Genomic DNA, 24,024 nt, shown 5'->3' with positions numbered 1-24,024 from the left:
TTTTTGGATTGAGAAATCCAGAACTTTATATATTTTGTCTTTTTAAAAAATTTTATTTTTTAGGGCCACACCCAGCATATATGGAAGTTCCCAGACTAGGGGGCGAATCAGAGCTGTAGCTATACCTATACCAGAGTCACAGCAAGGCCAGATCTGAGCTGTATCCATGATCTATGCTGCAGCTTGTGGCAACTCTGGATCCTTAACCCACTGAGCAAGGCCACGGGTCAAACCCACATCCTCATGGATACTAGTCAGGTTCTTAACCTGCTAAGCCACAACGGGAACTCTAGAACTTTAGAGACTTTGAAATTGCCCTCTGAAATAGACATAAGCCATCTATGACTGCCCAGCGTTTTCATATAGTTTCTCATATTGTGAGTACCACCATTCCAAAATAGAACTGCCATACTTCCTTTCTAGGATGAAGTCATGTAATGTAGTTTCCACTGACTAGACCAACCCTCATGAGACTTGACTATAGATGGATGCAGTGTGAAGTGGGGACCGAGTGTGAAATCCAGATTCAATCAAGGGCAATAATGAAAAGTTTTTATATTCTTTTGGAATAAGTGAGGTAGAGGTTCTATTATTTTAATCTAAATATATTTGTTATCAAGGAGTGGGCAGTAGGTGGTTTTTATATTGAACCAGTCTTAGTTGGTATGGTGGATATCACTCCTTGCTGTGTAGCATCCAAGTTTATTTCTCTGTACTTCCCAGAGAAGTTTCCTAATATCTCTAAAAGTTCCTTTAATTGGCTCAATTTCATTCTCTGGTTTGCAATGAAGAATATCAATAGCTATACCCAGGGCTTCAATTATATGCTATAATTTATATAAAATTTCATAAGATGAGGACAGTTAGGGGAAAATGCCTAAAAAGGCTTGTTAGAGCAATGATAGTGAAAAAAGGTTGAGAAACACTCATATATACTAGATGGACAGTGAGGTTAATTCACAATATTTACTGTGACAGCATGCACTATGACTTTCAAAATAAGGGAGAAGGGAGGAGAATTCACTGTTCTTTTAAGATGCTGGGCATTTGAAGGTTGAAGACTCTGGGGTTATTCATTTAAACATTGATTAAACATTTGATAAAGCAGTTTGACCTGGAGTATATCTGAATGACAGCAGTCACTAGTTGTTTGGAGATAGCCTTGCTAGAGACAGTGCTTTTAGGTCAGCCAGCCTGGAGGTAGAGTTATGATCATCAGATCCTGATTTCACATGCAGAGACTTTCTGGGGTTAGAGATTCCCTTGGTCTTTGTTTGTACCTTTGGCCTGAGTGTCATGCTCAGCCTGGGAGATCTGCAGCTCACTTAACTTTCTTTTCCTTTCCTTTCCTTTCCTTTCTTTTCTCTTCTCTTCTTTTCTTTTTTCTTCCTTCCTTCCTTCCCTCCCTCTCTCCCTCCCTCCTTTCTTTCTCTTTTTCTTTCTTTCTTTCTTTCTTTCTTTCTTTCTTTCTTTCTTTCTTTCTTTCTTTCTTTCTTTCTTTCTTTCTTTCTTTCTTTCTTTCTTTCTTTCTTTCCTTTCTTTCTTTCTTTCTTCTTTCTTTTTCTCTGCAGCCACAGCATATGGAAGTTCCCAGGCTAGCGGTCGAATCAGAGCTACAGCTTCCCGCCTACACCACAGCAACACAGGATCCAAGTCGCATCTGTAACCTACACCACAGCCCTCAGCAATGCTGGATCCTTAACCCACTGAGCGAGGCCAGGGATCTAGCCCAAGTCCCCATGGATACTAGTTGAATTTGTTTCCACTGCACCACAATGGGAACTCCCTCCCTGAACTTATTTAAAGGGGAGTTTTGTGTGAATAGTAGAAACAGAGGGCTGACGTATAGTCTTATCTGCAAGTAAAATTTCATCATTTAAGAAACACTTCCATTGTCAGTTTACATGCATTTTGACATTTAATTCTCACAAAATGAGTTATTACTTACTCGTTTTACAATTCTACTAAGTAGATCTTTTCTACATGAAGTAGTAATAATCATAAAATGTAGAGAATTTAAATAATCTTGTTCAACGTCATACCACCAAAAGAGTGACAAAGCTAGATCTCAGGTGACTGGTGGTCCCTCTAGGGACTAGTGATGTGAACAACTTATTTAACCTCTTTAAACTTCAGTTTCCTCATCTATAAAATGGAAATAATTATAACACTTCCTAAAGCTTTTAATGGATGAATGAGTTAATTTTGTAAAACATTCAGAATTTTGCCTGCCTCTTTAAATACTCAGGAAATGTTAATTGTTATTATTCTGTCAGTGGTCTTTTCTTTTTATTCCTTTTTATATCCTTTTTAAAAACTAGGATAGGTAGATCTGAATAGGATGCTGAACAGTATTTCTGGTATTGCATTAAACATGTTGGATAGATCAACTGAGCAAGTCTTTGGCAGTGAGGAAAGAGAATAGATAGGCTTGAGAATATTAGAGGTGGTTTTAGGGTCTGGAGTTATCAAAACAAGGCAACAGTCTCTAGGTTTGTTTTTTCTTACTTTTTTCTTGTTTATTTATTAATTCATTTTTTATGGTAAAGACACGACATAAGATTTACTCTCAACAAATTTTTTTTTATAATTTTTTTATTTTCCCACTGTACAGCAAGGGGGTCAGGTTATCCTTACATGTATACATTACAATTACATTTTTTTCCCCCACCCTTTGTTCTGTTGCAACATGAGTATCTAGACAAAGTTCTCAATGCTATTCAGCAGGATCTCCTTGTAAATCTATTCTAAGTTGTGTCTGATAAGCCCAAGCTCCCGATCCCTCCCCCTCCCTCCCCCTCCCATCAGGCAGCCACAAGTCTCTTCTCCAAGTCCATGATTTTCTTTTCTGAGGAGATGTTCATTTGTGCTGGATATTAGATTCCAGCTATGAGTGATATCATATGGTATTTGTCTTTGTCTTTCTGGCTCATTTCACTCAGTATGAGATTCTCTAGTTCCATCCATGTTGCTGCAAATGGCATTATGTCATTCTTTTTTATGGCTGAGTAGTATTCCATTGTGTATATATACCACATCTTCCAAATCCAATCATCTGTCGATGGACATTTGGGTTGTTTCCATGTCTTGGCTATTGTGAATAGTGCTGCAATGAACATGCAGGTGCACGTGTCTCTTTTAAGTAGAGTTTTGTCCGGATAGATGCCCAAGAGTGGGATTGCGGGGTCATATGGAAGTTCTATGTATAGATTTCTAAGGTATCTCCAAACTGTTCTCCATAGTGGCTGTACCAGTTTACATTCCCACCAGCAGTGCAGGAGGGTTCCCTTTTCTCCACAGCCCCTCCAGCACTTGTTATTTGTGGATTTCTTAATGATGGCCATTCTGACTGGTGTGAGGTGGTATCTCATGGTAGTTTTGATTTGCATTTCTCTTATAACCAGCGATGTTGAGCATTTTTTCATGTGCTTGTTAGCCATCTGTGTATCTTCCTTGGAGAAATGTCTATTCAGGTCTTTTGCCCATTTTTCCATTGATTGATTGGCTTTTTTGCTGTTGGGTTGTATACGTTGTTTATATATTCTAGAGATTAAGCCCTTGTCAGTTGCATCATTTGAAACTATTTTCTCCCATTCGGTAAGTTGTCTTTTTGTTTTCTTTTGGGTTTCCTTTGCTGTGCAAAAGCTTTTCAGTTTGATGAGGTCCCATTGGTTTATTTTTGCTCTAATTTTGATTGCTTTGGGAGACTGACCTGAGAAAATATTCATGATGTTGATGTCAGAGAATGTTTTGCCTATGTTTTCTTCTAGGAGTTTGATGGTGTCCTGTCATATATTTAAGTCTTTCAGCCATTTTGAGTTTATTTTGGTGCATGGTGTGAGGGTGTGTTCTAGTTTCATTGCTTTGCCTGCAGCTGTCCAGGTTTCCCAGCAATGCTTGCTGAATAGACTGTCTTTTTCCCATTTTATGTTCCTGCCTCCCTTGTCAAAGATTAATGGACCCTAGGTGTCAGGGTTTATTTCCGGATTCTCTATTCTGTTCCATTGGTCTGTCTGTCTGTTTTGATACCAGTACCACACTGTCTTGATGACTGTGGCTTTGTAGTATTTCTTGAAGTCTGGGAGAGTTATGCCTCCTGCTTGGTTTTTGTTTCTCAGGATTGCTTTGGCAATTCTGGGTCTTTTGTGGTTCCATATAAAAGTTTGGATTGTTTGTTCTAGTTCTGTGAAAAATGTCATGGGTAATTTGATAGGGATTGCATTGGATCTGTAGATTGCTTTGGGTAGTATGGCCATTTTTACAATATTGATTTTTCCAATCCAGGAACATGGACTGTCTTTCCATTTCTTTACATCTTCTCAACAAATTTTTAAGTGCACAATACAAATTGTTAACTGGAGCACAGTGTTGTATAGCAGAACTCTAGAAAGTATTGACCTTGCATAACTGAACCTTTATATCTATTGAAGAGAAACTCCTACAACTCAGTAGCATTGAAGCAAATAACTTGATTAAAAGATGGGAAGATATTTGAATAGCTGTTTCTCCAGAGAAGAGGTATAGATGGACAATAGGCATATGAAAAGCTTTTCTACATCACTAATCATCAGGGAAATGCAAATAAAAACCACAATGAGACATCATCTCACTTTTGTTAAGATGGCTGTTATCCAAAAAAATCCAAAAGGTATCAAGTGTTGCCAAGGATGTGGAGAAATAGAATCTCTTATGCACTGTTGGTGGGACTATCAAAAGGAAAATAATAAAGTTCCTCAGTAAATTAAAAATAGAACTAATGTATGATCCAGCAATCCCACTTAAGAATGTATATCCAAAAGAATAAAAATCAGGATCTCAAAGATGTATCTACATTGCCATATTTATTGAAGCATTATTCACAATAGCCAATTCATAAAAACAACCTAAATGTCCATTAATGAATGAATGGATGACAAATATGGTATATACATACAGTGAAATATTATTCAGCTTTATAAAAGGACATCCTGCCTTATTTAACTACATAGGTGAACCTGGAGGACATTATGCCAAGAGAAATAAACAAGTAACAGAAGGATAAATCCTGCATGATTCTGTTTATATATCTAGAATAGTCAGGTTCATGAAGCAGAAAATAGAGTGGTATTTGCCAGGGGCTGGGACAGAGGGAGGATGGGGAGTTGCTTTTCAATGAATATAAAGTTTCAGTTACACATATGTTTTGTTTTTTAAAGAAAGCCTTGCTGAGGCACTTTTCATCTTTTTACATTGGTGTGAGTTTATGTCTCTGAAAACTGTCCCTCTTTGGATTTCTCTGGCCTGCTTATGTGTAAAATCCAACTTTTAGACTAGTAATTGTACTGTGAATCCAACACATACGAGGTACCAGGTGGTGAGGAGGAATACAGCTCTGGATAGGTGACTAGCATGGTGCAGTTTGTTTGGAAAGGCTAGAACAGACAGTGTGTCATGATTATCTACCACCAGGCAGCTTTTAAGAGGGGAGGCAGAGTATGCGGTACTGGGGGAGAGGCAGCAGAGATGTACTTTGAACCAATGGATCAGAGAGTTTCAGTTAAGACAGTACAGACTCTACATAGCCCTTTGGAAAGGATGCTACTCTGTCAAACTCAGTGGTTACATAGACCTAAGCATAACTGGATAGCTTTGCCCCTTAGAGGAACACTTTTGACCTAAATATGCCTCACTCACACTTGTCCCTAATTCAGGGATGTGTCTACAAGAGGTCAAAGGTTATCTAATAACTGCCTGATGAGAAACGGGGGAGGGAGAGGAAAGTACTTGAAATTGTGCCTGGAAGAGGGGCCTCTTCCTGCTCACTCTCAGGTGGTTGCATTTTATCACAGGATTTGGACAGGATTTTTATTACATCAGCACAGGAATCTGTCCCAGAATTGAGAAACTGCCACTTAAGGACCCAAGGAGGGAAGAAGTTAGTGGACAGTCAGTGTAAGATAGAAGAGGAACCTGGATTAAGATCACTAGCTCTTTTATCAACACTTTTAAGTATTGGCATGTCACTTAAGTCCACTGGTTCTAGATAATTTTCTTTTATCTCTGATTTGGGAATGCATCTAACACACGGAGTGCTATGTTCCATATTCCCATTAAATCTTCAGAGCCACCTTATTATTATCATTCCCATTTTTCTGGAGAGGAAATTGAGGAACAAAGTGTTTGAGTAACCTGCCCAGGACACCACAATTCCTTGGTAGTGGAGCAAAGATGTGAACCCAGAGATTGCCTCCAGGGTCTATGCTGTCATCCTTTCCTCTCTGCTGCCTCTCCAATAGTAGTAAGGTGATAATATGGATAATACGCTCAATAAGAGAGGGCATTTTATAAACAGTAGTGTTGGGAGAGGGATGGGGGGGCAGCAAGAATTCTCACCTTTTTAACTGCAACGGGTGAGCAAAGAATCAGGTTGACTTAGAATGAGCTCTTTTTGTAAAACTGACGAGAGGTGTGGGAATATCATGGATCCTCATACATTTTCTAACATGTGTCCATAGAATACAATTCCAGAATGATCTTTAACAAGATTTAGTACCTTTTTGCTTCTAGACTTAAATCTGAAACAGAATGCTTTCAAATCAGTGCTTTAAAAGTTAGACATGCCCTGTGCACATGTGTGGGTGGGTGCACATACTCATTATCTTGTGCTACAACTTGAAAGCTATTTTTCTCATATTCATTTTCATCAGGCTGGTACTTCCCAGATAAGTCACCATGTTTTCAGGGAGTTCTGTGATTACTTTTCAGCATATAAAATCATGTTTGGCTTTGTTGAAATGTTTGCATACATTGACCTAGCAAAGAAGGCAAATAATGGACAAGTCAACTTCTGTAAGTAAACAGTTACTCATATTTGAATCAAACGAAAAGAGTAAAGAATGACAAAAAGGAATTCCATAATTCATTTTCCCTCTTCACTCACAATGTAACACTAACTTTCCAGACTGCATTTCCAGAACAGTCTACTTTTTATTAACTGCTGTAAGGCTTTAAATATCTCTTTTAAAAAAGAGCAAATGGTTACAATAAAAGGAAATATCTTAAATATTTGTATTTTCTTACACTTTTTATATTTTTATTTAAATTAATTTACTAAAATTCCTGATAAAATATTTGACCATACTTTCTGAAGTGTTTGAAACAATAAAATAGTATTTTAATATTTCATCCTTTATATATAAGGAGGTTACATTTTTCACAAACCAAAAATCTAGCGTCTTTAAACATTTAATTAATTAATTAGTTTTTTTTTTTATGGCTACACTCATGGCATGTGGAAGTTCCCAGGCTAGGGACTGAATCTGAGCCACAGCTGCATCAATGCTAGATCTTTTAACCCACTGGGCTGGGAATTGAACCTGCACCTCCCCAGTGACCTGAGCTGCTGCAGTCAGATTCTTAACTCATTGCACCACAGCAGGAACTCCAAAAATCTATAATCTTAGTATACTTTCCCTTTATTTGGTGATATCCCACACACAGTTTTTGAATCCCATGAAGAAACCAGGACATGCTTCTACCCACTTAAACACTAACCAAGGCAAATTACAAATTGAACAGATTCGTGACTGCACATCTTTAATCTGTAAATTATGGAATAAACCTAACATGGGTATATAATTTTCCTATTACATTGGTTATTTTTGGTAATAAAATCCTCAGGGTGTTTCTTGGATGTAAATAGCCTACATTTTTATGAGGGCATATAAATTGTATTTTCAAAATGGAGGAATCATAGAAATTCTAAAGTTCTGTAGACCCAAAGTATGCACATTAAAAGAAGAGAAGAGTATTCCTGAGGGAAAAATGGAGTTCATACAAGGTTTAGTCACAAACTTAAAATAACTGAAGACTTGTCAAGGAAAATGACATCCCAGTAGGCACAGAAATGTGTATCACTGTCTTAAAAGGATCAGGGAAGCAACTTTAGAACAATTAAAGGCATCGTGAGCCTAATCTTGCAGAAGTATAACATGGGTGAAGGAAACTGGTAGAGATTCCTATCCTTTAACCACAACTTTAAGAAGACAGATGTTAGATGTTTTTAAAGTAGTACCCACTGGTTTGAAGAGTGAATTTAAAACACCCATACTTTGTCAAAGGACTAGTTGTTTTAAAGAGTTACATTGATTATTTCTTGATATAGAAATTGCAACTAGCCTGTGACTATTCCTATTTTTCAAATGTGTATATACAATATTAAAAAGGAACATGTATCTCTGACATAGATATTTTAAAATCTATCAAGACTGGTATGAGTCTCCAAGAACTTCAGAGTTTGAAAGAAATACTTTACCTTTTTGTCCAGAGTTGGACCAGAGAAGCCATAGTTCTTGAAGTGCTTTCTTTCACAGTCCAATTCCCTTGAAAAAGTGTAGCTTCTTCCTCTAGGGAAGAAATCCCACAGTAAAATTTTTGTGTGTGAGAGTTTACACATAGCCATAAAAATAAATAAAGTCTTTAATATAATTGCACCACACACACATGTATTTATGTATATATTTCCCTTAGATATACAGTGTATTTAAATTCTTTTTTTGTAGATCTAATTCCTCTTTTTCAAGTAATATTAAAATTCAATATGTGTCACATTATCCAGCATGCAGAGGGGAAAGCACCGTCATAAATTTAAATTCATTGTCAGGTTCAAATTCAAGTTTTCCAAGAATAGGTTTCCAGGTCACATATATTAATTAGATAGTATAATGTCTTTCGTGGCACAAAAGCCATTAAGAAGATGATTGTGGCGCTTGCAGTAAATTGTGTTGCACAGCACACGGGAAGCTGATGTTGACTGCTTTCCTTCCCCTGGTTCTCATTTTACATGCATACCTCTGCTCATTCTATCTGCCTTTGTGAGCTGTCCTCCCATCTCTCTTCTGTTCATTGAAATTGCACTTGGAGAGCTAAGGAACCAAGGAATCTTAGTGATCTTGGTGACCAGCAGCTTATAGATGCTGGAACTGAAGCTTGAGAGCACCCTGACCAAGGTCATGCAGCAGCGTGTGATGGAGAGAGCTGAGGGTATGATGTCTTGCTCATTCTTTGCTGCCTCGTGTACATAAAAACAAATGCGGGAGATCTTAGCTTTCCCCTTAAGACTCAGTTCCAATCTCTCTCTCTTCAGCAGAGCCATTTCTGACTGTGCAGCAGAGGCATTGGTTTGAATCCAAGCTATCCTGCCCACTTGAGGTATAACACTGAGTTTTTATCTCCATCGTCTTAGTGTCCTAATGGGTGAAATGGAGAAAATTACAGCTCCTTCCACATTGGATTATTAAGAGCCTTGAACAAGTTCATATTCAGGAAGCATTTAGACTAGTATCAGGACATATTAAGTGCTCAGTAAGCTTAGTTGTCATTATTATCATTGTCTACATTAATCACTCTTTCTCTCTTCCTTTGTATTTTTTTACAAATACCACCCAGTGAGCACTTATTTTCTAGTTGTTTTATTTAGAATGCTAGTTTGCTCTGATTTTCTTTTCCCAGCAGATGTCATTTCAGGGCAGGGACTATGTCCTTTATTTCTTCCGTGTACCTCCATAGGGCCTAATACAATGTTTGACACAAAGTAGGGATCGGATAAATACTATTTTTTTTTCTGCTGGTTGATATTAAATAGATTTGTAGTAGTTGCAACTCTGACTACCTTCTAGATGTTCTCAAAGAAAATGCCAATTAAAATGTGATAGCAGTATAACATGACAGCGCACTGTATTAAGAAAGCAAATACCACTCACTTACAGTATTTGAAGGTACGTAGAAAGGTCCTCAGAATACATATTTGGGACGGTTTGAGAAGTACTGGGTAAGAGGACAGGCTATTTTTCCTTCCTACCAGGGCCATTGTACAAGACACTGATGGATACTTTCAAACCGTGTATTGATACTGCAGTGATACTACTCTAAACCCTGAATTCTGTACAAAATTTTACTAAGACATATTTTTGTTGTTGTTGTTGTTGCTATTTCTTGGGCTGCTCCTGCGGCATATGGAGGTTCCCAGGCTAGGGGTTGAATCGGAGCTGTAGCCACCGGCCTACGCCAGAGCCACAGCAACACGGGATCCGAGCCGCGTCTGCAACCTACACCACAGCTCACGGCAACGCCAGATCGTTAACCCACTGAGCAAGGGCAGGGACCGAACCCGCAACCTCACGGTTCCTAGTCGGATTCGTTAACCACTGCACCACGACGGGAACTCCCCCCCCCTTTTTTTTTTTTTTGTCTTTTTAGGGCTGCATCCGAGGCATATGGAGGTTCCCAGGCTAGGGATTGAATTGGAGCTGTAGCCACTGGCCTACACCACAGCCACAGCAACGCCAGATCTGAGCCACATCTGCGACCTATACCATAGCTCAAGACAATGCCAGATCCTTAACCCCCTGAGCGAAGCCAGGAATCAAACCTGGGTCCTCATGGATCCTAGTCGGGCTCGTTTTCCCTGAATCACGATGGGTACTCCAGTCACATTTTTAATGCATGTACTCAGCAACACATTAGAATTGCTTGGTGTGCCTTTAAAACTCACAAGACCCAGGCATGGTTATCGCAAACCGGTTAACTCAGAAGGTGTGGGAACCAGTCTTTATTCAGTCTCTTTAGGTGATGCTGCTGTGTAGCTACGCTGGAGAACTGCTGTGTTGGATTGCAGGAATGTTGTTCTGTGGTGTGTTTACCCAGGGTAGGGCATGAGGCAATTCCAACTCTATAGCAAGCTTATAAAATTCTGCCAGGCCATATGCAGCCTAGACATTGACTCATTTTCTAAGAGGAGCTTTGGGAAGAGAGGAGATATTTGAACATGAATCCTGTTACCAAGGCTCGGAAACCCTGAAGCCTTATTTTGTTTGATTCATTTCCTTTCCCACATGACTGCGGCTGGGACTTTTGCTTTCCTTTTTGGCCAGGCTAACTTCTGCAGATGTGTCATTTTCTGCACATTGGATCTTTGCTTTATGACCGACCAGAAGGGAGTGGCATTTCCTGAGTCATGGCTACTGTCTCCTTCAGCACACTGCAGTTTTCCTGGGAGTCTGTCATCCTCTCTAACCTTGTGGTTTCTCTGGCTTGATGACTTTTGTCTCAAGATGAAGCTTTAGGAAAAAAAATTATACATTTTTATATTATATATATTTCATATAAGCTATATATATATTTATACTTATATGATTATATATGTTTATATATATATAAATTTGAATGAGATAAAGAGCATCATTAGGATATGTCAAAATATAGACTTGTTCTTCTGTTATTTGGCCAGCATGACCTACTCTGAACGACTTTCTCTCCTGGAAGAATCTATTTTACTAGTTAATATAACATTTATATGTAACTTCTGTTGTCTTTTATTTTTATAGTTATATCATCTTTATATTTATTCAGAAAATATTTCTTGAGTATCTGTGATTTGCCAGACATTGTGATAATTGCTTGAAATATAAAGATCAAAGACCTAGTCCTGCATAGATGCCTTGGAAAGGTGGTCAGAATTATGATGGAGCCATGTATGAACTGCTATAATGACATGTGGGAAGGGTACCAATCCAAACACAGCAGTACTGTACCCAAGGCTGTCATATGTATTGGCTCATTTAATTCTCATAACAATTTTTGGATGAGCTGGACCTGGCATTTTCATTTTGCAGACAAGAAAATGGGATCTCGGAGAGAGTAAGTCATTTGCCAAGTTTTTATTTAGCTGCCTGCTCCTGGAAATATTTTTATTAAGAAACTTTTGGAGCAGTTTTAGGTCACAGAAAAGTGGAATGGAAGGTACAGAGATTTTCTGTATACCACCGTCCCCTCTGCCACAACCTTTCCAACATCCCCCATCACATGTGATAAATTTGTTACAACAGATGAATCTACATTGACACATCATTACTCAAGTCCATAGTTTACATTAGGGTTGTTGTACATCCTATATGTTTTGACAAATACATATCGCTATGCATCCATCATTGTAGTAGTATACACAATAGTTTCATTGGCCAAAAAAAATCCTCTGTGCTTTGCTTATTCATATCTCCCTCCCTCTCTCCTAACCCCTGGTAACCTCTGTTTCCCTAATTTTGCCTTTTCCAGAATGTCATATAGTTAGAATCAAACAATATGTAGTTCTTTCAGATCAGCTTCTTTAGCAGTATACATTTATTTAGTCATGGCTTTTCATGGCTCGATAGCTCATTTCATTTTAGCTCTGAATAGTATTCCATTGTTTGTATGTTCCACCAGTTAATCATCTCTAGCAAGTTGGATCTTGCTATCCAACTCTATAGCAAGCTTATAAAATTCTGCCAGGCCATATGCAGCCTAGACATTGACTCATTTTCTAAGAGGAGCTTTGGGAAGAGAGGAGATATTTGAACATGAATCCTGATACCAAGGCTCGGAAACCCTTAGCTTTAGTCCTTCCCCATTCTTCATGTATCATCCATAAAAATTATTAAGGACATCTTGATTGCTTCCAAGTTTTAACAGTTACGAATAAAACTGCAATATACATCTATATGCAGGGTTTTGTATGGGCATATATTTTGCACTCCTTAGCTAGATACCAAGGAGCTCAATTGCTGGATTGTATGGTAAAAGCATGTTTATTTTTGTAAGAAAATGCCAAACTGTCTTCCAAAGTGGCCAGACCATTTTGCATTCTCACCAGCATTGAAGAAGCATTCTGGTGGCTCCACATTCTCACCAGAGTTTGGGGTTGTCAGTGTTTGGGATTTTGGCCAAATATTAGGTGTGGAGTGGTATTTTATTGCATTAATTTGCCATTCCATAGTGATATGATGTTGAACATCTTTTGGTATGCTTATTTACCATCTGTATATCCTTTTTGGGTGAAGTGCATGTTCAGATCTTTTGTGTGTTTTTAAAAAAATTGAGTTGTATGGAGTTCCCGTCAGGGCTCAGCAGTTAACGAACCCAACTAGCATCCATGAGAACGAGGGTTTGATCCCTGGCCTTGCTCCGTAGGTTAAGGATCTGGTGTTGCCATGAGCTGTAACATAGGTCACAGATGCGGCTTGGATCCAGTGTGGCTATGGTTGTGGTGTAGGCTGGCGGCTTCAGCTCCAATTCAACCCCCAGCCTGGGAAACCTCCATATAGCTCGGGTGCGGCCCTAAAAAAAAAGACTAAATAAATAGTTGAATTGTTCATTTTCTTTTTGTTGAGTTCTCTATTAATATTTTCTAGCTGAGGTAAACCTAAGGGAATCAGCTTATTAAAAAGAAAAAAGCATCTCCTGATTACTCAGCTAGGAGCTGACCTGGCACTCAAAGCTAGACCTTGATGTTCTTATGTTGAACATGAGCAGTTGCATTGGTCATCCACATCAGACTCTGAGATAGTAATGGTTTGTGACAAAGCAGGACCACTTTGTAATCATGCCCGAATACAGACCAAAGCAAGAACATGGTGCAAACCACAAAAAATGACCACCATCCCCTCTCTGTGCTAACATTACTGCTGCTGCTTTTTTAAAAAAATCCATCTTAGCTTTAGTCCTTCCCCATTCTTCATGTATCATCCATAAAAATTATTAAGGTATTCAGTATAAAATTGCTCCCACTCTCTGAGAATACCAAACCCAGAAGCAAAAGCACTTTCCCTGGAACAGCCCCAATAAGACTGAGGGATGCAGGACTTTCAGTATTATAATCAGCAAATTCCTGGGCCAGCTTGATCACCCCACTGTCTTAAATAACCTGACATAAGCCCAGTAGTATTTGGTCTTCCTTGCTGTAAATACTTCCAATAAGTCCGACCTTGTTTTACTGCAGGTGTGGTCCTGGTGGTCTTTGGTGAGGGGCAAAGGCCAATCAACAAAATCAAAACAAAGCAAATACTATGCTAGTGAGGTTACTAGATTGCGCCTTAACAGTAATGTCTTAAATGATACATTTCTTTCTAATGATAGAAAGTGGAAAACTGAATAACTTATGGGGAAGCCAAAGAGCATGTTGAATCCTAACACAAAGAAAATATTTAGAAAATATTGTTAGGCCATAATAAGAAGGACTTTGTTTTGTTTTATATAACGGCTTCCCTTCCTTTCTGTTTGTCAGGGATCATGTCTGACCACCAGTTTGGTAACCAGTTTATGTGTAGCGTGGTGGCCTCTCACGTGAGTCATCTGCCCACGACCAACCTCAGCTTCGTCTGGATTGCTCCACCTGCCGGCACAGGCTGCGTCAATTTCATGTAAGTACCCAAAGTGTCTGACTGGTACAGAAAGCACATGTTATTGAACCAAACTTGGGGCCACTCACCTGTGCACAGTAAAGTCAATCTGTTGACACTGGGTTGTGGTGAAGGACAGTGCAGTATTAATTGCAGGGCACCAAGCAAGGTGTTCAGGCAGCTAGTGCTCGAAAGACCTAAACTCCCCAGTGTTCTTTCAGGGAAAGGTTTTAAAAGACAGGGTGAGGGAAAGGGTTGCAGGGTGTGTGATCAGCTTGTAGATGTTATTCTTGTTGGTTGGTGTAAGGTGATCAGGAGTCAATATCATCAACCTTTTGGGGTTAGTGTGCTTGGTGGACATACAATTAACTTCTTCCACCTGGTAGGGGTTTCAGTATCTGAAAAGCAGCTCAAAGTGTATGGCACAGAGTATTGTCTGCAGCCCTCGAAAAGGAATATTACCTGTGGTTCGTGAGTTGTGTAATAGCTAAACTTTTATTATTTTGTCTTGCTTGTTTTCCTTTGTTAGTGCACTTTCTCAGTTCCCTGATTAAATTTATTATTTGACACTCAGGGAAGGCCAAGAAGGCTGAAGATTTTCTGCTCACAAGAGGCAGGTGTAGGACATGGGCGTTGGTTCTGTCCCCAGAAGGCCCCACAGGGTCTTGTTTGGTTACAAATGTACCTCCCATGGCATTCCATATATAGTAACTATTTAAATGTGTTATTTTAACAGGTTTAACCTTAATTAAATCCATCCATTTTGGCATCAAAAAGAGGCCAAAGCTGTAAAAAAAAAAAAAAGTCATTTTGCAGTTTACATTTGCATACTTATTTGTATCTCAGAGGATCTAAATTGGGTTTTAGCTGACAGAAATACACAATAAGGTAAGTGTGTGAAGAAATCAAGGCAATAGGAAAATGATGTTCAGAAAACAAGATAAGAACAGGTATAAACAATGCTTTGAGGCCCCATATTTGGTTTAGAAGAAGACCGCAGATTTAGCTTTTAGCTTGCTAGTAGCCATTAGTTCCGTGAAGAAAATGTGATCAGTTAGCTGATTCATGGTGGTAAGAAGTCAGGACTCCATAGAAATTTATGAATCTCTCCTGCGCTTTCACTGAGAGGAACAGGGAAGTGTAGTGAACAGTATCCCAGCAGCATCCTTAGATAAATGCTGCACTAGGCTTCAAAGGCTGTGACTTGTGACATCTCTCAATATAGATGTCCCCCTCCCCACCTCTGCCCCACAATCACCACTCCTCATCTTTCTTAGTTATCGCTTCTTTTTCCTCATAGCATTTTTTTCACTTTAACTCACGGTATACTTTATTTATTTAATTGTATATGTTATTTATTATCTGTCTGTTCCTGCTGAAATCCAAGTTCCTCAAAGGCAAGACTGTTTTGTCTGTTTTGTTCATTGACTCACCCCAACTGTCTAGAACAGTCTCTGCACACAGTAAGCATTCACTAAATGTTCGTGGAATGGGTGAGTAGGCCAATTGGATAAGGTCAAAGGCAGCTCAGAAACAGCTATTTTCCAGGCAGTCAGGCGAAATAGAACTGGAAGTCATCTTGAATGGTGTTCTCTTCCAACCTTCTGCATAAAACCTGCGTTCTCCAAAATTTACCACTATAGTTCCTTCCCCCTTAATAATACACATTTCACTGTCAAGGGTTCATCACTGATTATATATTCTTGCTGCCTACCCTTTGAGTTACTCAGGCTGCAAACAGATTTGTCCCACCCAGCTGGTTGACATTTAGTCCTGTCATTTTCTCCCTCAGAAAGTTTTTCATGCTTGAACCCTTTCCTTCCAGTACCTCTTCCTAAGATGACTGCAGTAGTTGCTTGTTCAACTCCAGCCTTTTTCTTGTCTAGTCCGTCCTGCATGCACACTGCTGTCCAGTTACTCTTCCTGAGGCACATGTTTGATCGCACAAACTTGGATATCTTAAAACTGCCTTCTAAAGACCAAGCCCTTTGGTATGGGTTTGAAGGCTCTTCCAAATCATGCTATTTGTCATTCTCTCTCTTATTTCCTGTAGCCTGCCCCTCCTGATGGTCACACATTGGCAGTGTTTCCCATAATTCCCTAAACACTCCATGACTTTCTCCTCACTTCCCCTTAGCCTAGAACGCTTTTTACTCTCAAATCCAGTTTTTGAGTTCCTACTCATTCTTCAAGCTGGCATCCTTAAAAAACCTTCTGTAAAGCCTTCTAAGACATTAACAACAGAAGTGATTGTATTGTCACATTTTGCTTCTAACTCTATTATAATGCTGATCATATTTTTACTATATACTTATTTGAGTTCATTTCTTACCTTTTCTATTAGATTAGGTTGGTCAGGGACAAGTTCTTATTCCTTTTTTTCCTCACATTTTAAAAATTAAAGTATAGTTGATTTACAATGGCATGCCAGTTTCTGCTGTACAGAAGAGTGACTCAGTCACACATATATATATTCTTTTTAAAAAATATTATTTTCTATCATGGTCTATCCTAGGCCAAATTCTTATTTCTTTATGATTCCTTCATAGTTGGTTCAGGGACTTATACATATAAATCACAGAAAATTCCCTTTGAATTCTGTATCCTGGGGAGGGTGGGGGATCAGTTCTAGAACCTTCCATATACGCTCAAGTCCCTTACATAAAACTGCATAATATAGCTGGTCCTTTGTATCCGCAGTTTCCACATCCAGAGATTCACCCGACTGTGGAAGCAAAATCCAGGGATATGGAGGACAACTGTGTATGATGTTCAGTGTTCTCTCTTTCTCTGACTCTCTCTCATGTTGGCACTTGTTAGGATAATTTAAATACTTGCCGTGTATAACTTCATTTAAAACAAGAATTACTTGGGAGTTCCCTGGTGGCCTAATGATTAAGAAGTCAGTGTTGTCACTGCTGTAGCTTGGGTTCAATCCCTGGCCTGGCAACTTTGGCATGACATGGGCATGGCTAAATAAAATAAAATAAGAATTACTTTTTTGGAAGAACACAAAGTAAATCTATGCCAACAATATAGATGTATGATTTTTCATATCATTAGTTAAATTCATATCATTACTCAATTTTTCACATGTGTGTTTTCTTTTATAATTTGATTTTAAATCCCCCAAGGTGAGGGACTCTATGTGTATTTTTAAATATGTAATAGTTTCTAATACTGAACAGTAGACAATAGAAGAGCCTCAATAAATATTTCTTAATAGCTAGCAATGATCTATTTCATTGATTCCAAATATAGAATTTTTTCAACATTTTGGAATCTCTAAAGTTGCATCTTACATTTGATGGCATCTTATGATTATAATTTGCAGCATTTGCTTTATTTCTAAAGCTTATAATTGATAGTTTCTTGGATTTGAAGACATCCACAACTAATATTTATCATTTACCATGTATGTAGTGTCTCTAGAACTGGAAATTGAATTGACACTGTACCCGGTTTTGCAACCTCATATTAGTACAGACAGTGTATGATGTAAACTCTGTAATTTTAAAGCCCAGTTATCTCTTTAAATCTTTTTTAAAAAATTTGTCATAATAAAAATTATGGATGGAGTTCCTGTGGTGGCGCAGTGGTTAACGAATCCGACTAGGAACCATGAGGTTGCGGGTTCGATCCCTGGCCTTGCTTGGTGGGTTGAGGATCCGGTGTTGCCGTGAGCTGTGGTGTGGGTCACAGATTCAGCTCGGATCCCGAGTTGTTGTGGCTGTGGCGTAGGCTGGTGGCTATAGCTCCAATTGCACCCCTAGCTTGGGAACCTCCGCATGCCGCAGGAGCGGCCCTAGAAAAGGCAAAAAGACAAAAAAAAAAAAAGAATTATGGAACATTTGAACTGAAATCCCAAACAATTATATAATGTGCTGTCCCAGAGAAGAGTAAGTGGCATGCTGGTTGAATAAGCCAGATTTTATTGGTTAACCTTTTAGCCACATAGTCATTTGGGATGTGTTTTTAGTGCCTTTCTCATTAAAAATAATCAAGTGTGAGACACAGAGAAGAGGATGGCCTGAGGATGAAGTTGCTGGCTATACCAGTACAGATATGTCAAATGGATCAGTAACTAAAATTATTTTGTCATTAGTTTTATGACACTGGTTGGTAACATTTATATTTTAAGTGATAATTTAATCCAGAGATCTGCTTAGTGTCCAGATCTTGTACAGTTTGTCTTTACTTTTGTATTTGATTAGTCTTTAGTGTCTAGTAAGCCTTAAGTTAAAAGAGGCACTTAATTATCCAAAGATTTCGGATGTAAATTAAAAATAAAGTGCCCAAAGATGAGGAGGTGATACAGAGAGAAGAGAGGGAGGGGAAAGAAGAAAAAGAGGAGGAAGAGGAGAGGGAGGAGGAGGAGGCAAAAAGGTAAGGACAGGATGACGCAAGGAGAAGGAGGGAAGAAGGGAAGGAAGGAAGAGGGAGCGAGGGAGGAGAGAAGGAAGGAGAAAGGGAGGAAGGGAGAAAATCTCCAGGGTATCCTATGTGAAAGTTCGTGAGAATCTAACAGGGAAAGATGGTTGTAAAGTAGCAAATGCAAACTTAATATTTTTGAAAATTTACAAGGCACCAGCCACTGTTCTAAGTAGTTTACATCTTTTAATCCATTTTATTCTCACAGTAATTCTGTGAAGTAGGTGCTATTATTTTTATTGTTATTATGATTATTAAAATCTGGTTGATTCACAGTGTTTCATCAAGTTCTGTTGTACAACAAAGTGACCCAGTCACACACATTTCCCTGTGCTGTACATAAGGTCCCATTGCCCATCCATTCCAAATATCACAGATTGCATCCAAAAAACCCCCAAATGCCCATCCATCCCTCTCCCTCCCTGCTCCCCCTGGGAACTCCAAGTCTGCACTTCTTGGCCATGATCTGTTTCTGTTTTTGTTTGTTTATTTGTTTGTTATTTTTAGATAGGATCATCTGTTCCATATTTAAGATTCCACAAATAAGTGATATCATATGGGATTTGTCTTTTTCTTTCTGGCTTACTTCACTTAGTATAAGTAGGTGCTATTATCACCTCAGTTTACAGATGAGTCAGTCAAACTTCAGAGATATTATGTAACTTGCCTAACATAACTCACCTAATGATTGTCATGGCCTGGATTCAGAAGGCAGTCCATTTTCAAACAGGTGATTCTTTTGCCACTTCACTACATTTGCCTCTAAAATCATCATTTATTTACCTATTTTTATGATAAAATACCCATCATATTGATATGATGAAAATGCAATAGAGTTTTTAATGGGATATTAGACTCTTTTAAACTTTTTAAAGTGGCTGACATGTGTTCCCTATCCTCATTTTGAAATCTGTCTCTATAGGAGATAGTCTAAAATTCATTCAAATATCCTAAGGCACTGATTTAAACTTCTGAAATGTGAAGAAGTTATTAGACTAAAGTGTCAGTCATGGGTCTGATCTTGATATGTGTGATGGAGATTCATTCTTTCGGTGCTGATTCTATCTCAACACATGTTACAAGGAGATCACACATAGGGAGAGAATCTGTGGATTGAAGGCAAAATTGATCACCATTAATTTTAAGTTTTAACTTCTTGGGCAGAGACGCTACCATAATATTAGAATAAAAATAGAACATAAAAGAAGATCAGTTTTGTGCCTAAATTAATGCTGATTTAACCTTTAGTGAACTGAGAGCAGAATGAAGCAAGCAGTGTTCTGCTTGATATTGAAACACAAACAAAGAATTGAACTCAGGGCAGCAAAGAGGTAACAGGTGGACCATATTTGAACATTAGATATTATAAGGGAAGATTCTCCTATAGGGACCTTAAAAGTACACTAAACAAGAAGACCAAAAAAAAAATCATTTAAAAAAATTGAAGGCGCTAGCAGTTTCTGAACACTGAACAGGCTCAAAGCAATACAGATACAGAGATTTGAAATACCGCCTTGAGTGTATCTCTGGTGCCTTTAATTTTTTATGAGAGCCATTCTAGTCTGTCTGGAGAATCCCTCATGAAAGATAGTATGGTTGCCCATTTATTCACATCCATCAGAAGAAGACATTGGACATGTTTGCCTTGTTACTTAAACATTAGAAATAAGATCAGAAACTCCCCCATGGGTGCATTTAGGGGAGTGCGTTCATGCCTATAGGGAAGAATGCTAACAGTTAGGACATACAAATGTTGTTTTACTTGGTAGGTTATACATAGCTTACTGCAAAAATAAATTACTTCTCATGTAAGCCTGAAATGATCGTATCCACACTGTTCGATAAAACCAGATGTGCTGTTTCCCAAGGGAGGAATTTCATCTGTCTCCTAAGTCACAAGCTTGTTATTAATATTTTTTTTTTCTGATGGTCCAGTTTTCTTTCTTAGAACACATTTCCCAACTTGAGATAATTATTTCAGTCCTTCTTATACATTTGAATGACAGGATAAAAAATTATCTACCCTTAAAAGTGAGTGGCTGGAAGCCTAAATGATAATTCTTATTTCTCCAAAGGTCTGTTTTTCATCAAAGTTAAATTGTCAGTTAGGCTTGGACAAGGAGATAGTCTAAGTTCAGGGACTAATTTGTGTTCTTACTTATCCAACATTTTGGCAAATGAGGTCAAGATGCTTCCTGGGGTTTTAACCTAATTTTAGGGAGTATGGTAAAATGTTGATAAAATATGTCCACTAATCACCAAGAAGGTGTGAAGAAGTTATTTTTGTTATATTAGTTATACAACATATTTTTAAAAAATTTACATATATTCAAAAGGCAAAACTCTTCCCCCTTTTTTTTTTTTCTGTATCCTTTCTCCCTTCCTGTGTCTCCTTCTGAAAAGCCACAGTGTAAGTGGCACTGGTTATATTAGGGCAATCTTGTGGAGTCCCATTTGACACTTTTCTTTACATCAAAACATAAGACCACCAGAGTAGAGCTGCTTTATAGTGAGAAAAAGTGGCCCAATTCAGTAATGAAAGATTTTGAACTAAGGTCCAAAGATGAACCTGTATCTGTGGAATTTTATGCCAGAGTAAATTGCTGTTAGTAATTTTTTCTAATCTCTGCTTTTTTTTATTCTTTTTAAATAGAAAAGGTGGTTTTTCCTAATGTTAAGTCTTAGAACCAAACCAAACCAAACCAAAACAAAATCCTAGGGCAAACCCATCCTTCCCTTCTTCCCCTCCCTTCCTATAATGGAATCGTAACCCATGGAGGATACTTAAGTAAAGGGACTGAGGTTTGAAATCCACAAGATGGTCCTTATTCCAAGTCCTTGTGGTTTAGACAGGATTATTACCCCACTTGACACTTCTTACTTGAAAATATGTGGAACATTTGTGAAAGCAGAAAGGCCAAATCAGTAATTCTAAAAGCTTTCTGTGTGACAGTGATTAGCATTTCTTTGTATCTGATAGAAATTTCCTAAATGAGATATGGGCAGAGACTTGGGTTATTTCTCTGTTAGTATTTTGATGGAACTGGTTTTAGAAGACTCAAGTGTGAAATCATTTTTTTCTTCAGACTGTCTATATAGTCAAAAACAGTGATGACAAAGATGTCTGGGAAACAGATCAATAAATTTTTTTCATGGCAACAACAATTCCATGGTTTGCCAGTACAGTCACTTAGATAATAGGTATTAGCAGTGGGATTTTTAAAATTCCGCTTTTAGTAAAATCTCTGAATATTAAGGCATTATTATAAGTATGGACTAAAATTTTGATTGGTTCTTCCAGATGAGAATTTTTTAAAGAACTTATCTTGTCCTCTGTGCCATTGGGTGTGTATTAATATACAGACGTATATATGTGTGTGTATATACACACACAGGTGTATGTGTATATACATGATATACCTATAAGCATATATATAAACACACACATGCATTCTAAAATTTGTTTTTAGAGCTGTACTTTCTAACAGGTTAGCTACAAGCCACATGTAGCTTTTTAAATTTAAAATAAAGTTGAATAAAATTCAAAATTCAGTTCTTCAGTTGCACTAACCACATTTCAAGTTCTCAGTAGCCACATACGTCTAGTGACTGTTATGTTGTACAGCACAGATCTAGAACCTTTCCATCATTAGAAATCAGTGTAGCACTGATTTAGAGGGTCAAATGAATTCTTTTCTCCTCTCACGTTATCTTAACATTTACAGAAAGTAACCCTGTACTTCAAAGGACATACAGAAGGAGTAAAGTAAAGCAGAGATTTTGCACTTGTCATGTGAACTTGAACTATTATAACTGCTAACCTGGACAAGTAGGGCAGTTTATGTGAGAAGCTGGTTAACCAAACTGTTTAATTTTGTTTGTCAGTGCAGCAGTTCTATGATCCTTAACTTTATGGGCAATGGTAGGCTAATGTGGTAGGTGGTGACTCCCTCTGGATGCCTTCTTGCATAGCACTCAGGCCTTAGAGCTGCTCTTTGACTGCCCTGGGCTTTCCCTGCTCCAACCCCTGGGGCCTTAGCCCCTGCACCAACCCCCTCAATCCTCTGCCACCCCCAACTCCCTGCCCACTGCCCCTTTCTCCTGACACAATGTTTTAAGTTCTGGGCCTTTTGAGGTGTGCCCTTAGGCCATGAAAATTTACCACCATGTATCTAATATCAAAAATTAACTGGTTTGAAAGGCTAATCATCATTAATAGGAAAATGAGTCATAATGAAATTTGAAATACCATTTGATGATAATGACAGTGGTAATAAAAATAGCAACTTCTGTGTAGTGAACGCCTGTGTACCAGGCAGCCTACTAAGTTCTTCTTCTCTCCTAGCACCACCACTACTGAAGGACAAGGTTGAAAAGCTCACAGATAGGTCTGTTTTGATCCAAAACATGTTCTTTTAACTGCCATCATTTTTTACCACTCTGTGTCACTTTAAAAAATAGTAACTGTGGAAAAGAGTATAGCAGCTTGGGAGATGATTAGAATATTAAATGAGAAAAGCATAAAAAACTGTCTCTACAATTTTAAGCACATTAAAATTACGTTTGTAGAGGACTTCCAGCATTATGGAAGCCATGATGAACTGGCATGCCAGAAACTCTTTCCATGGTTAAAACGAGTAAGCATTTAAAGTAGATATAGATATAAAACTGGCTTGAAGGAAAAAGAATATACAAGGTTCTGGAAAAAAGAGGAGCTATCAAAGCTGGATAAGGAAGTGGGAACTGACATTGTGGTGGCCTCTTGGTATTCTAAACCTGGGTTTAGGTCCTAGAGTTTTAACCTGAGTGGGGCCTGGAGCTGTGGTCATGAGCCTCTTCAAAATAGGTGATAGGGAAGGAGAGGGAGCAGAAATTGGGCCCTCTGCATGAAGCCTGGAGCCTCAAGGGATTATCCCACTCTGCTTGAGAAAACAGCAAAGAAGCTTGTCATCTGACTGGAGCCTTTGGTAAAGCCACTTATGAGAAATAAAAGCTCTCATCATGTGAGGAATATAATTTCACATTATTAACCTGGTGCAGAACACTAGAAGAAGTTAATGTCACGTAGAAGTGTTAGAAGGGGAAAATAGAAGGAATGGAGACAGGCATATTTTAAGAGATAAAGGAGGAGAGTTTTCTGGAGTTAAGGATGACATGTGTCTTTTCTATCTAATCAAGATAAATAAAATAAATTAGCACTGATATAGATCATAGTGAACCTTCAGAATATCAAAGATGGAAAATCTCAAAGGCAACCAAAAAGAAAAAGCAGATAACCTGTAAGTTTAATTTGGCAGTGATCTTTTTATCAGCAACAAGAGACACCAGACAACAATGGAACAAAGTGGGGAAGGAGAGTAATTGTCTTCTCAGAATTCTGTACCCTGATAAATTAGCAGTT

The 24,024-nt window shown here is 38.3% G+C and overlaps 1 protein-coding gene across 3 annotated transcripts in view; it reads left to right on the top strand.

The window, feature by feature from the left end:
• Positions 1-24,024, top strand: part of RELN (reelin) — a 500,685-nt gene that overhangs the window by 135,585 nt on the left and 341,076 nt on the right. For all 3 annotated transcript variants that reach the window (XM_047752963.1, XM_047752962.1, XM_047752964.1), the window contains exon 3: positions 14,078-14,213. In XM_047752963.1, coding sequence (XP_047608919.1) covers positions 14,078-14,213 — 136 coding nt within the window. The remainder of the gene's footprint in view (positions 1-14,077; positions 14,214-24,024) is intronic.

Source organism: Phacochoerus africanus, chromosome 11 (genome assembly GCF_016906955.1).
Source record: "Phacochoerus africanus isolate WHEZ1 chromosome 11, ROS_Pafr_v1, whole genome shotgun sequence".
Taxonomy (NCBI): Eukaryota; Metazoa; Chordata; class Mammalia; order Artiodactyla; family Suidae; genus Phacochoerus; species Phacochoerus africanus.
Note: the sequence above shows the minus strand (reverse complement) of the source record. Positions and strands in the feature narration are given on the sequence as shown.